The 14154-nt window shown below is 34.7% G+C and overlaps 1 protein-coding gene across 1 annotated transcript; it reads right to left on the bottom strand.

The window, feature by feature from the left end:
• Positions 1–361: 361 nt before the first annotated feature.
• Positions 362–13403, bottom strand: CYP19A1 (cytochrome P450 family 19 subfamily A member 1). Its single transcript, XM_010211824.2, has 9 exons — positions 13153–13403; positions 11277–11427; positions 8722–8876; positions 7095–7271; positions 6270–6384; positions 4380–4494; positions 3532–3694; positions 2938–3179; positions 362–686 (listed from the first exon to the last, which is right to left on the bottom strand). The coding sequence occupies exons 1-9, from the start codon at positions 13292–13294 to the stop codon at positions 435–437; spliced, it is 1512 nt and encodes a 503-aa protein (XP_010210126.2). The 5' UTR covers positions 13295–13403; the 3' UTR covers positions 362–434.
• Positions 13404–14154: the final 751 nt, after the last annotated feature.

Below are 14154 nucleotides of genomic sequence, written 5' to 3'. Positions count from 1 at the left end.
TGCTAAAGTATATCTAACACAGTAAATCTTGTGTATCTGTTTAATATGATAGCAAAGTATGGTAGTGATAATGTTTTGAATGGCTTTTTGTACAAGCTTTTTATATCTTAAAAATATTGTAAATATTACAAAATATAGTAAATATTTTTAGCAAAAGTAAATAATTGTTATAGATATGCTAAGTGGATTTTGCATCCAGCGCAACATCAGCAGGTAACAGGGCTTTTTGTAAATCTGCTTATCCTTTAATGTATTCAAGCTGTGGCCAGAACATGGTTCTGCTGGGCAAGTGGATCAGGTGGTCACCTAGAGCAGTAGTGACTTAAGGTGAACAAAATGTTTTACTCCTTATATTTACCTAGGAAAAATGACCATTTCATAATCTGGCTGTGGCTGAGAAAGCCCTATAGCTTTCCCACCACTGATGATCTGCTTTAGACCTCCCGATTCTTGTTTGTGCTGCTTCTTGGTGTGAAAACCATCTCCAGAAAAGGCTGTCTCTCTTTGGGATGCATGGATAAGTCATTACTTTTCTGGATGTTGTTAAGGCCTCTTCCTTTCATTGTCTGAACTCGGCACCGTTTCAGAAGCGTTACCAGAATTGCTTTCATCATTACCATGGCAATAAATTTTCCTACACATCCCCGAGGGCCAAATCCAAACGGCTGGAAGTAGCGTGAAGGAACCTGCATAGAATAAAATGAAGAACAGAATTCTAAGACAAATTGTTCTTCAGAAAAATAGCCATAATTATGATGGAAGTCTCTACTATTTTCTGAGAAAATTTGTGGGAAGAACCTCTTTGGAGTAACTACTTTGCTGCTTATTCCTGGGTTGTTTCTTGTCCACACATACTGTTGTTTTTTTTTTTTTTTCTTACCCGTCATGCTTGAACACCCCCTTTTAAGCAGGTCAGACGAAAATACAGAAATGCATAGAAGAGACATGCTGTTTCCAATGTTTAGGTAGCAGGAAACGTCAAGTTAGGCAGCTGAATTCTGCATGTACATTTCACTGTGTTCATCAAGTGAACTTCAAAGGGTCTCCCCATAAGCTGAGAAATGGAGAGTAGCTTTGACATACATTAAAGTTAATTAAAAACATAAGTGGTTCATAAAATGTTCATTACAAAGTCTATAAACATTTGAGACAGACTGCTACCTTGTCCAATGGTAATTATAAAGTTATATACATACTATACCCGTACTACCGTTGTCACTAGAAATGGAGTGTGCCTGTGATTTAATTTGCCATAAAATATAAGGAAGAAAATATTAATTGGCATCTAAATACAGAGATAATGTTTATAATTTCTGTCCTAATGATTGAAATGCCAGTGCAGGATCCTCAAAACTACTGAAGAATGCAGAGCCACCTTCTGCTGCCTTTACTGCTCTTGAATAGGTCCTTTCTCCAAAGCAGTTGTAAGAGTGTGAACAGTGTTAAAGGAAAGCTGCTTGTTATGAGTAAGAAAAAGAAAGTCTCGCTATAACTAAATTGTTTTTCTTCATTTGTGGGTTTTTTTTTATTATTTTATTTTTTTTAAGAGCAATTTACTAGCTATGTCTGTTTCATTTTCTATTTAACTCAAGAATTTTGTAGGAAAAGTTGTTTTGTATGGAATTCTTTAGCGGAGTTGTACTTTTTTTTTTCTTTTTTTTTCTTTTTTTTTCTTTTTTTTTCTTTTTACTCCTCTTTGCAGTCTGAGGAAAAAGCTATCTTCTCTTTAAATTACTTCAAGTAACAAATTGAGATATGCTTTTTGGTGAATAATAGGTAAATACAATGGTTCATAACAACGAGCAGAATAGCAGCTGGCAATACAGCACAATGGCAAAGACACAGCCTGGGAAAAGGGAAAAATGTTTAGATTCTAACAATGCAATCTTATCATAAATAATGGTGTGGATTGCTATTCATTTAGAGAACTGAGTGGAAATTGTGCCCGCTGGAATAATTATGTGGCAGATAGAATACATCAAGTCAGATAGAAAATACGTTGTAAAATATTTGGTCAAGGGGAAATATTTTTAGCAGCCAACTGTGCATATAAAATAAGCATGAAATCTATTTTGATAGAAATAGTTAGAATGAAATTAATGGGCAAAACTGTGGAAATTATTCACAGTGAATAGTTAGCTTAATGAAACTTAATCACTTCTCCTCCTCCTGAATTTTATATGTCTTTTTTCCTGATTTGTTGTTCTTAGTACTTTGTTCAATTTGCTGTGGGTAATCAGCTAGCAGTTTAGAAATGTTAACTTTTTTCTTTTAGTTCAGGCTGTGCATGTAGCATGAATGGTACCTGTGTCTTTTGGCAGGAAAATGGTAAAACTTAGAGGCGTGTTTCTGAACATTCACATCATTTGTTTATTCTTATTTTACTTATTCTCTTAAATATTTCTTCATTAAGCCCATTTTTGGTGCATCAAAGTGGGTCATCTTTTTATTTATTTAAAACAAATAATTATTTATGGACACCTATGTGTGCATTTAAGAAAAAAAGTTGCCAAACAAAATGATTTTCAAATTCTTTGTTTAGATACAAATACATTTTTGGGAAACAACTGTTAATAAACTTAATAGCAAAGTTCTGAATGAAAGAAAATAATCTGAAGGATGAGTTATAGTAAAAGGATTTCAAAACCAAATAAAGTACTATAGGCTAAAAACAAGATCTGGTGCTGTTGGAACCTAGAATAGAACCCATATGAAAAAGTGCTGAAATGTCACTGAATTCCTCATCACTTTCGTACTGAGCTGATTAGAACTCAGTAGAACTTCCATTTCTGTCCATATGGGATGTTTATTTTCATTTAGGAAACAATAAAAATGCAGGCTGTATAGCTAACTGGGCACTTCAACAAAATAAGACAGATTGATTTTTCAGAAGATACAATACCCCATCTCCTATAAGAGAAAAGACACAAAACTTACATTCTTCTCAAAGTTTTCAAGAGAAAACTCATTTGGCCGTGGGAAGAATTCAAGCTTATGCATGCGTCCAATATTGAGAATAATGTTTGTTCCCTTTTTCACAGGATAGCCATCAATTACATCATCTTGTAAAGCTTTTCGCATGATCAAGTCCACAACTGGCTGGTATCTCATGCTCTCATAAATAAAATTCTCCACAATTTTTAAGTTTGGCATGTCATCACTCTGTATGTCTCTGTCACCTTGAGGAATAAAACAGATAACAAAGAAGTTGCTTATGGATTTCACAGCTTCATCACACAAATACAAACCATTTTTGGAAGACTGTCAGTTCTTTGAATGGTATGTAGGATCTAATCCAAGTAGCCTGGTATGGGCTCACATACCAGGGAAACCTGGTATACTGCTTATTAGCCCAGGTCCTAACTTAACCTATGATTTGCTCTAGAGCTCTTTGTTTTTATGCATTATGAGTCTCTGTCTTGCATTCTTGTCAGTAACAAAACTCCAAAAGCCCTTTCCCCTTCTGGAAATCAGGTCACTGCTGAAACAAAACTGTATTGCAGCATCACAGCGTGAGCAGCTGTTGCTTACCTGTAACAATTTCAATTTCCCTTATCATCTCCTCTTCCACTGTGGGGTGCTCTGCGATCAGGACTAGCATAAAGAAGAGTGTCACAGAGAGAGTGTCAGGAGCAGCGATCATCATCTCCAGCACACACTGGTTCACGTTCTCAGCAGTCAGATCTCCACGGCTCTGAAAAATCGCGAGAGGAAAATATTGGTTACTGACTTCCGTTTCCAACAAAAGGCCTTACAGCAGTAGAAAGGGAAAGATCTATACATGCTTGAAACAAAAGTTGAAAACCTGCCCTTCAGTCTCATGCTATTTAGCATAGCATCTTTACTCTGCTTTTTGTCTTTCAGAGAAAAAAATGAAAATCTGTGTTTTGATGGGTGTATGTGGCCTTACAGAAAAGCAAGGGTTTGTTCTTAGCTCAGATCCTTATTGATTTGTTACCTTCCCTTGCAAGGTTTTTGGGCTGCCAGGGGTTATGCAGAGTTAGAGTTACATATGATGTGGCGCCTTGTGAACAAAAGGTGATATACCAAGATAAAATGCATAGTTTAATGAAAACATGGACAGGCTTCCTAAATAAGCCATTTTTATGGGTTTTTAAGCCATAAAAGCCATAATAGCCATTTAAGCCATTTAAAAAATAAAAAAATAAAAATCAGAAAACCACTTCTTCCCAAAGATGCAACTATTCAATGTTTGAATTGCTCTTAGGGTGTTCCCAGAACTGATAAATTTGTATCTCTTAAGGATGACGGGACTCTGAGATAGATACAGGTTTTGCAACTTAAACTTAGTGTGTTCTTATTGACAGGTGAATGTTAGAAATTCAAAGTTATCAGTGTTTGGAGTTCATTGCCAATACCTGTGCAAAAATCAGCTGGGATGCAAAGTCCATGTGATCGTCTAACTTATCAACAGTGGAGAGCTTTTGTCGCTTCTGTTCTATTAAGATTTCCATTGCTCCTTTCAAGTCTTTGCTGAAAATGGATAAAATCCATACTGATAAATATTTGCAGGCTTTCAGTATGTGCTAGAATATGAGCATAAACTAAGAGATTATACCAATAAAAACTTCTATGAATGCAAGAAATGGTATTCTAAGAATTGCTATGTGACACTAAAACAAGGCAGATTGCCTCTGGTGTTCAAAAAAGTGTTTGCTGCTCTTAAGTGAAGTCATGTGAACATTGAATTGCTGTGTAACACAACTGACATAATTGCAGGTCATGTAACTGCAGATATTCCAGCAAAGAGCAAGAGGAGCAGTACAGTAAAAGTCAAAGATCTGTCTTAGCTTTGAAAAAACATGTTTCACAAGGAATTTCACTTTATACTGAGAAGCCATATTCTACTTTTTTTTTTTTTTTAAATGGGATATGTCAAAAGGGATGAATGCATGTCTTATTTGTAAATAGAAGTTGTTTAAGATTGGTTACTGTATTTTATTATCACTTAGTGATAATAGAGAATATGAAAGATAATTGTTAGAAAAATGCAGAAATGAAAACATTGATAGGTTTAATCTGTTAGTCTATATGGACTAATTGATAGTATAGTTAGTCTATATAGTCATAAGTATTTTGTCCTCAGGTTTTTCATTTCTTGTGCTTTTTTGTTGCGAAGTTGGAAACTTTGGCTTTAAGAAAGTAAGTACATTTAAAACATCAAACCTGGTAAGGTTCTCATTTGAAATATCTCATTTCTTATCCATTGAAAATAGGGAAGGGTCTTTCTTCCCAGTTTTATCAGCAGCCTATTCCAAGTTGCAGCATTTGTGATTCTCCTTCACTTTAACAATCTTTTTTTTCAGTAGAAATTTATTAATAGGTCTATTTTAAAGTGATTGTTTTTGAAACATAAATATAAGCATATATAAAGCATATAAGCTTTCTAGTTATAAATGGACAAATAGAGTTAGGTAATACTAGAAGCACAGGATAAAGCAATGATTGTTTCCATAGTATAGGAAATTTTAGGGAGAGAAGGTAAATCCTGTTTATAAAAGAGTTATACTTTACTTTCAATACACTCTCTTCTCTTTCTTAAATACCCAATGTTAGATAGTCATGTCCAAACAATTTGGTATACATGCTTTATACCAAGTATTTTCTCAAAATACGCCAAAGTGAACAAAATGATTGCCATTTCTTTTTATAGCCAGTTCTCTTTTGGTAGAAGATGGATAACTAAATTCCATATATAAGAAAAACTTTGGAAACAAGAAATCACACTTAAATTAATGATACTCTCACAAAGGAGAGTTAACACTTTGATGTAATTCTGCTTAGTGTTGTTTGCAGTATGCATTTTTGAGTTAACGCCTGATGTTCAGCATGATAATCTGTTTCAGGATAAATTGTTTCTGAATCTACCTGCCTACCTTTACATTTGACTCTCCTTGGCTAGGTAGCAAATGTAATTTTATCCCATAAGGTGACTTTTCCTTGCTTGTTTGAATTGAACCTATTATTTGAATTTGATTTAATATTTGAAGTTGCATTAACTAATATTTTGATGAGTAAGTTTGGACTTAATAGGGAAAGGCTTTAACTCATTCTCTTAGATTAGCCACTTGTAGCACCAGCAGCAAATCCTGTTCTGTTGCTGTCTTGGACCTGCAGATAAAGGGGGCTTTAGCCAGCCTCCTTTGCAAGTTTCCTAGTTCATTTATCTTCTAAAGAAAGAGAGCAAAATATTAAGGTTTTTCTAGAAACAATCTACTCAAAAGATCTGTAAAACTGCTGATACTTACACTGCTTCTTCATATTTCTTGCGCAGCCAAGAAATCTTAAAAAAGATATCAGGCTTTAATAAAAGTGCTTGCCAAGCATCAAAGTAGTTCTGAATCTTAAGCACGATGGCACTTTCTGAAAATAGAAGTTAATAAAGAACAGTGCAAAATATAAATTTTAATAGCCAAATAACACAAATGCTTCAGGAAAACTACTTCCTACCTTCAGTAAGCACATGAGAATTTGATAAACATTTTGTTTAAATATGTGGTAGATAAGGATAGGAAACATTTGTGGCACACTATAGGAAAAGTACAGCTCTTAGTAAAAACCCATGTTAGGCACCTGAAAGGAGACAGTGGTGTGACAAGCAGAGCTTAATCCTCCCACGGGGTGCAGAAGAAGAAAAATTCTGTTGCAGCATCTTGAAATGTTGCAGTCTACATCTCATGATAAGATTAATTCTCTCAAGTCTTTTTGAGAATGTGAAAAGAATAGAAGACTGAGAAACTGTAAGGTGAACAAGGCAGGCATTTAACTAGTTGGAAAGATTTCTGGTTCTTACATGCATATAATGCTGGGATTGTACCGAATCGGTGCATAAACGTCTCCGTAGATGCTAGTATTTACTTCAATGTGACAAGCTGAATATGTATTTTTGATCACATAAAATTCTCTTTTACAACTAGAATCATCTAACATTAAATCAATTTCACTTATTTGACAATCTCAGAGCCTGCTCATGCTGTTTCTTGAAAGTAAATTTTTGCGTGATGCGAGAGAGAAGTTTTCCTTGCATTTGCACTTTAGATTCATGGCAAGCCATATGCATAAAGCTTCAGTACCATCCAAAGGGATCCCTAGAAAGAGCTTGTTAGATGTATCAAGCATGATCCGTCTCATCAGATTCAACACGTCGATGTTTCCCATTTCGGTAGTCACCTCCTCCAGCTTGTCCAGGTGATCAGTTGTTGATTTGACACAAATTGCTATCATACGCACAAGACCGGGACCGGATAGAGCTGGAACATATGCAAAATGATCAAAAGACTGATGGATTTGCATACCTTTCTAGTAACCTACCTACTGAAAATAATGTTGCCAAGGAAATGTAAAGCACTGTAGTCTAAGTGGAGTGTAGATCTACTTGGGTTATCCATTACATCCACATGGATGTAATGAAGCCTGGCCTGGAAGTATGTTGTGTTTTGGCCAACTATGGCCACCTATGGACAATGGAGATAATTTCATGGTGGGCTTTTTACATTTTGAGAATTTAAAAACAACAAAAAAAAGTGATCAGTTCTTCTGCTGTTTAATTTGGTGGGATGTTATGATAGACTCCATCTGGAATAGGTTTAGACAGTTACTGGGTAATTTTGGGAATGTTGCCCTAAATACTCATTTTAAATTCCTCTTCTGTATAAAAATTGCTGTAGTTGCCTCATGGATATTATTTTAGCAAATATATACAGAGAAGTATTTTGTGTTTGTAACTGAGCTAATCAATGTTGCAAATAGAAGAGAACTGACCGTTCCAGGAGTGGGTAGAAAAGAGTTTGGGGGTTTTTTTTGTGTTGTTTTTTTTTTTCCTGTCTTCCATCAGCACAAAATTTCTTATATTTTTCAAAAACAAACTCCAATAGGAAAGGTGTAGGTGTCAAACAGAAGCCCAGACAACAACAAAATGATATGGAAAACTTTAAACAGTAGAGTTTTATTTTTCTTTCACATCTTATTTTTAAGATCTTAAAGCCTTTGCTTTATCCATTTTAATTTCTCTTATTCAGGTTATGGATCTGCTATCATAAACTACTGCTGCTTCAGCTGATGATAATTTTTTTCAGAACTGTGAAGTTTGCAGAACAACAAAGTGTTGGGGCAGTTTTTAAGGAAAAACTCCCAGGTGAGTCCAGAAATTACAAGTTTAAATAGTACACTGCAATTGTTATCTAGTTCTTTATTTAAGTTCTAATTAATTATATATGTTGGAATAATCTTTTTATTTCTTATTTAGTCTTGTTACTACATTAATTCCTAGTGTATTAAATGGATTAATAAGTAGTGCTGTAGCGCTAAACTAAAAATCGTTTTCAAATTGTAAGCATTTTTTTCAGTTAGAACGAGAGAAATTTGTTTGAACTCATCTGAAGCTGGAATGGGAAGTGTCAGAGACACCTGGATTAGTGTCTCTTAATCTAATGTTGAATGCTAGACTTTAAAAGTAAAACACTTAAAACGATGGGGATTATTCAAACTTTAGTTTTAATTGGAATGCATTTAAAATCTGCAAAACTATTTCAAGACCAATTTAAATAACATACTAAGCAAAATAAGTGCAAAAGAATACATACAATAAAATATTTCTGAGATCCACTTTCTATAATTTAACTAGGAAAAGAAGAAACAGTGTTTTCTATGAAGTGGACTATATGCTAAAGTGGTGCAGTATATTAGTGCATGCTGATTTACCTTTGGTGAAAAAGGGTCGAATTTCCTTCCAGTGTGCTGGGTTATTATTAAATATTATCCCATTTTCATACATGCCAATGCACTGTAATCCCAGTTTGCTCCCAAATCGAGAAACATAGTGCCAATGTTTCATTACATGGAACACACTGGAGGATCTGGAAAAGAAATGGGATTAAAAATATATACATATATATATCATCATTAATATATGTGAAAGTTTCTGGCAGCCATAGGGAATTCAAATCTCCTGACAGTTAGTGTACTTTCTAAAACATGAGAGAAGTACCCCCCAGGTGAGAACCACTGCTATAGAAAATTACAGCCTGTATTGTGAACTAAAGGTGAGGTCTGATACATATATCGTGTAAATGATAATGGAGTGTAACTGAAGATGATGTATTTAATGTTTATATAGGCTTCTATTTCATTTATGCCAACAGTGCAGTTGATTTCCCAACTAACTTCTAACATTTGCAGAGGTGGTATTAAACATTATCTACTACCAATTCCCCATATTCCTGGCAAATATTTTGAGAAAAGGTATATTGATACATATGCATATCTGTACATAGAACTTTGATGCAAATATCTCATCCAAGAATGACATCTGTTACTTCCTTAAACGATTTTCTTTTTCTTGTTTATAGGCAGGAACTGGGTATGTTTTAAGGAATATGCTTCCTCATTTTCCCTCAAGTTTTTTAAAAGCACAGACAAATTCTGTTCATCCTGATATGTTCAGTATTTATGTTATATAAAACTTCAGAGTTCTTTGATTTTAAATAATCTGACAGTTGATAACGGACTTTATCATGTGTATTAAATTTTGGTTATACTTTTTTTTTAAGCTGTTAACTTTCAGGAGCATATAGAAAGAACAAATATACATGCATCATTTATTATGCAGCATCATAATATTAACAAATAGAATTATTCATACATTAATCAAATATTAAATTGAAAAATAAACTTTATAATACTAAGCGTGTGGCATAAATAATCCTAAAATAGAAATGTAGGGGAATTCAGGATATCTACTTCTCTCTTTTTCAATTGACCAAGTTCATTTAAACGCTGTCCAGCACTGCTATTTTAAAATATCATTTCCTTTAAAGGGAGCTAGCATCTTAGAACTGCTAATCTAATGGTGATCTGTTTAAAGCTAACAAAAGGAAATAAAATCAGATGAGCATTAAAATTGTACAGTGTCCTGCTTGCTGTACCATATTGCATACTCTATGGACCAAATCCAGATTTGTTATTCCAGGTTAATTTAACCGGAAAAGTAAGTGGGAACTGTGCTTTTGACTTCACCAGTGCCAGGATTTCACTGTAGTTTAGCTTCAACAGAGATCAATTAATGCCAAGATACTAAGCAATACAAATGATCATGGAGGAGGGATTAGAGCAGCAGTGGAGAGCGGTGTGCCTGCAGCTCCAGCCTGCCAAGGGGCAGAGCATATTCGCTTTTTAGTTATACTGCCACACATCTGCTTCCTTTTTAACTGTCTGAAAGGTGTTTGGACATTAAAGAACATCATCTAATAAAGCATTTTCTGATCAGAAAAATATGGCCTGGAATTATGATAGCCATCCTAAGAATGGAAAAGTCCATATACAGTGCATATTTACAGAGGAGACAGTATTAATAGAGTATTAAGGAATGATTCTGAGGTATGACCTTGTAATGTGTTGACCACAGTCTGATGTGTCCACTGCATTACTATTATTATTCTTTTTTAACCAGCATTCCTGGTGAGTTGGTAGGCACTTAATACATTAAGTGTTAAATTACATTTTATTATTTCAGTGTTTTTATGATCAAAATATTATGCAGACATTAAGTAATTAATCTTTATAAAACCTATGTAGAGTGGGAGAGTAAAGCTTTCCTATCATGATTGCCTCCTTTTATAGAGGTAAAAACAGAGATGAAGCTGACTCTCCCAAATCCTGTTCCGTACTACATTGTTTTTCATATGTTCTTTTATATAATATAGCTGAATATGGATTGATACCCTCAGTAAAAAGATAGTGATTTTTATCTGTTATGTCTCGAAAACAGTTACTTTTTTGTTCATGACATAATTATGTTAAATCTGTTTTTAATCAAAATCTGTGATTAGCTTTAATTGCAGTGGAATTATTCATATCCACTATCATAATCTTCAGGCATTACTCTACCTTTAAGGAGAACCTAAAAGGAAACTAAAAATTGGATTAATCCTGCACTGCAGTCAATCAGTCTAGGTTCCTCTATTGTGTGTAATCCTAATATAACATGGAATAGTGAAAGAGATATTAAATATTTGGTGGGGGATTGAGACTACAATGCTTGGTCTTTCATTCCACTAACAAAATGAGAGAATTCATATGGACTTTAAATTTGGCTGATTATAAAGGACTAAAAGTTCAGAAAAAGATCTGTGAGTAGCAGAAAGTAAAAGATTTTAGGCGATTCTTGATAATAATATTAATTCTGCTTTAGAAAGTATAGCAAAAAGTCTGTAAAATATGAGAAAACTCTTTGTATTATTAAAGAGAAAAATATTTACTTGCTAATTATAAATGTTTCTTCACCGCTGATCCAAACTCTCACAAATTCTCCGTATGTCTTATTGTAATAGTTGCAGGCATTACCTACTCCCATCCAAAGAAATCTGCCATGTGAGATGAGGGGGCCAATGCCCATACAGTATCCAGGCCCTAAGAAATAGGATAATAAAATTATGATCTTACCAATGCACCGTGACAAGAATGTGTCTCTGAGCGTCACCCTTTTCAAAGAACTTTTTTACATTACAATCAAGGTCTGTGTTAGACACTTTACGTAAAATAGTCTGTTCTGCCCTGGAAAGAAATTGCATCTATGCTGTTGAAACCTCATATCCATGGAAGTCTAGAGTCTATTCAGTGTGCACGCCACAAACACTGTGTTCTGTGTTTCTTTGTGCAAACTCAAAGTGCTGCTTTCAGGTTACTTGCTTTTGAAGAGATAATGGGTAGATACCAGAAAGAAGAAATTATCTTGAAAAAATGCACATAGTTTATTCTTTTCTGACTAATGAATTCTTTGAGCAATCTGGGCTGAATTAGTACTTGACTGCCATATTAACATCTACAGAAGTCAATATCCTTTTGCCATAGGTAAATTAATTACATTTCTCTTAATTACTGGTAATTGATGACAGAAAGAAAAAATAGATATTTAAAGGAAAATGCATTTTAGTCCTGTGAATTTATGAAAACAGCATGCTAAAGTAGGAACTAAGAATGCAATAATATGCATTTGTTCAACAAAGTTCTCAGCTGCTTCTGCTATGTCTGAGCATCAAATTTCCCTCTTATGACAGGGAGGAAAAGGGAAAGAGCAGGAGATAATTTGTGTAGTCTCAGAATTCTTTTTAGGAGTCTTTCATTCTTCCCTGCTCAGTTTGTCCCTTATGGCGTATGTAAAACATACATCTATCTCCATTAAATAAAGTGCCTACAAAATATTATTTAAAAGATTTGTAAACTGCTTAAGATTCTACCTTTACTACTAAGAATCAGAAGAACCCAGGCTTGTTTAAATACCTGTAGAATTAAGGCAAATTTTGTTCTTTCTTATTGAACCTATCAAACATTCAGGCAGAAGGCACAACCTTTTGAGACTGCTTTTTCTTCTCTAACTTCACAAAGATTATAGCGTATTGAAGGATACTTGGAAATTATTTCCTCTCACATGAATTTTATTCATGTGCTACTACACTGGGTTGAAATTACTGACTAGGATTATCCCTGACTTACATCACTTCAGGGTGCGCGTGCTGTTCTCATTTATGCAGTAGATCATTGTATTGCATCTGTTGGAGAATAGGCTGAATCAGTCATACTTTCCATAACCGCCCCCCCCCGCCCCAAAAAAAAAAAAAAAAAAAAAAAAAAACAGAAATGCCCCTCTCAATGGGAAATCATTTGATGTTTTCCCGTTATGGAGCATCTTCAGTACCAAACAGAGGGAGAAAAATTGATAACCTGATAAAATCCAAATAATTTCCCAGATATTACTCTTTGTTGTCAGCAAAGACAGTTTGGAAAGGATTAAATGTACAACATGTAGAAAGTAGAAGTCCAAAATGCATATGAAAATATGAACTAGACTTAGTTAAAATGATATCATATTTTTTCTAGCATATATGCAATAAAGCCAAAAAAAAAAAGTCATTTTTATACAGTCAAGCTACCTTTATTATGGAAGGGCTGAGTTTAAATATAACATGTTAGATTTTTCTTTTACCAGTTATGTTTAAGAAAAAAAAGTTATTTAAACTGATTTACTAAATTTCCTTGACATGCAATTATTATTCAGCATTCCTTCCTCAGGTAAATTTGAGAAACAGGCGATATGTTTAGCAGTTCCTGGGGGATACACAGCCAAGGTTAGTTTACCTGGAATTGATGATGTTTCTTCATGATTCCAAATTAGAAAGAGAAAGCACATGACGAGGAGTATGGGCACTGTGGCCACTGGCATCACATCTGGTACCAGGCTGGTGAGGTACTGCATTAGATTCAGAGTTTCCGATACCATCTTTTCCAAGAGATTATGCTTTGCTTTATAGAGACAAAGGTGGAAAGAGGCTGAGTTTTCCGAACTCGAAGCTATATTCAGCCTCTGTGGGTACCTCACAATCCCCTTGCAGGTCCTGTGAATGAGCAAATTAGCCCTTGTAGTAGCTTTATTTTATAATGAGGCTGGTTGCTTGGACTGTTTGCCAGGACAGCCTACATCACAAGTCAAAACAGACATGCAGCAGAAACTCTTTTGCTTGGAAATCACAAAGCTTTGATGACCTTGGTATTGAAGCTTAGTTTTGGATACTTTGGCTGATAGACCTTTTATCTCTGATATTGCCTTGGCTGACCAATGCTAAGGCTTATTCCTTGCAAATTTCTAACCAAAACACACACACACACACACAAAAAACTTTCAGTGCATGTGGAAGCACTTGCAAGCTTTTGTCTCTGTTACTTACCCTTTTTCCTTCCTATATGCCTGTAGTGTTTGTTAAAATCTTTGGATTTCCAAAATAACTGCTTTGCATTTCTCAGGAAAGAAATGCTGTCTATTGGCTGAAGCAGCATATGAGCTGCTTTGTTTTATTTTGTGTGTTTTTTTTCTTTTTTTAATACTGGACTTTTGACTGAAGTGTAATGCATTGCACTTCTTTATGCTTCTTCTGCTAAATATCTGGGAAAGCAGGGTTTATTGGGACATATGAGATCATGACTGCCTGCTGCCATATTTCCCTTCAGGCAGCAACCAGTACTTGGCAAAGGAAAGGAAAAACAAACAAGTGGATGGGCCTGTCATGTACAGGGGAGTAAAAGGGTTCTTTCAAAGATGTTTTGTGCCTCAAAACCTTCGGGTGCAAGTATTGCGCCAGTATT

Source organism: Tinamus guttatus, unplaced genomic scaffold (assembly GCF_059628265.1).
Source record: "Tinamus guttatus ecotype Peru unplaced genomic scaffold, ASM5962826v1 Tinamus_guttatus_pri_ptg000004l, whole genome shotgun sequence".
NCBI classification, from domain to species: domain Eukaryota; kingdom Metazoa; phylum Chordata; class Aves; order Tinamiformes; family Tinamidae; genus Tinamus; species Tinamus guttatus.
Note: the sequence above shows the minus strand (reverse complement) of the source record. Positions and strands in the feature narration are given on the sequence as shown.

Excerpts from the sequence above, each read along its gene's own strand:
- CYP19A1 (XM_010211824.2), bottom strand. The coding sequence starts at position 13,294 with ATGGTATCGGAAACTCTGAATCTAATGCAGTACCTCACCAGCCTGGTA. Across the intron at positions 11,428-13,152 it reads AGAAACATCATCAATTCCAG|GGCCTGGATACTGTATGGGC; the intron begins GTAAACTAACCT and ends CCTATTTCTTAG. Across the intron at positions 8,877-11,276 it reads GAAACATTTATAATTAGCAA|ATCCTCCAGTGTGTTCCATG; the intron begins GTAAATATTTTT and ends TTTCTTTTCCAG.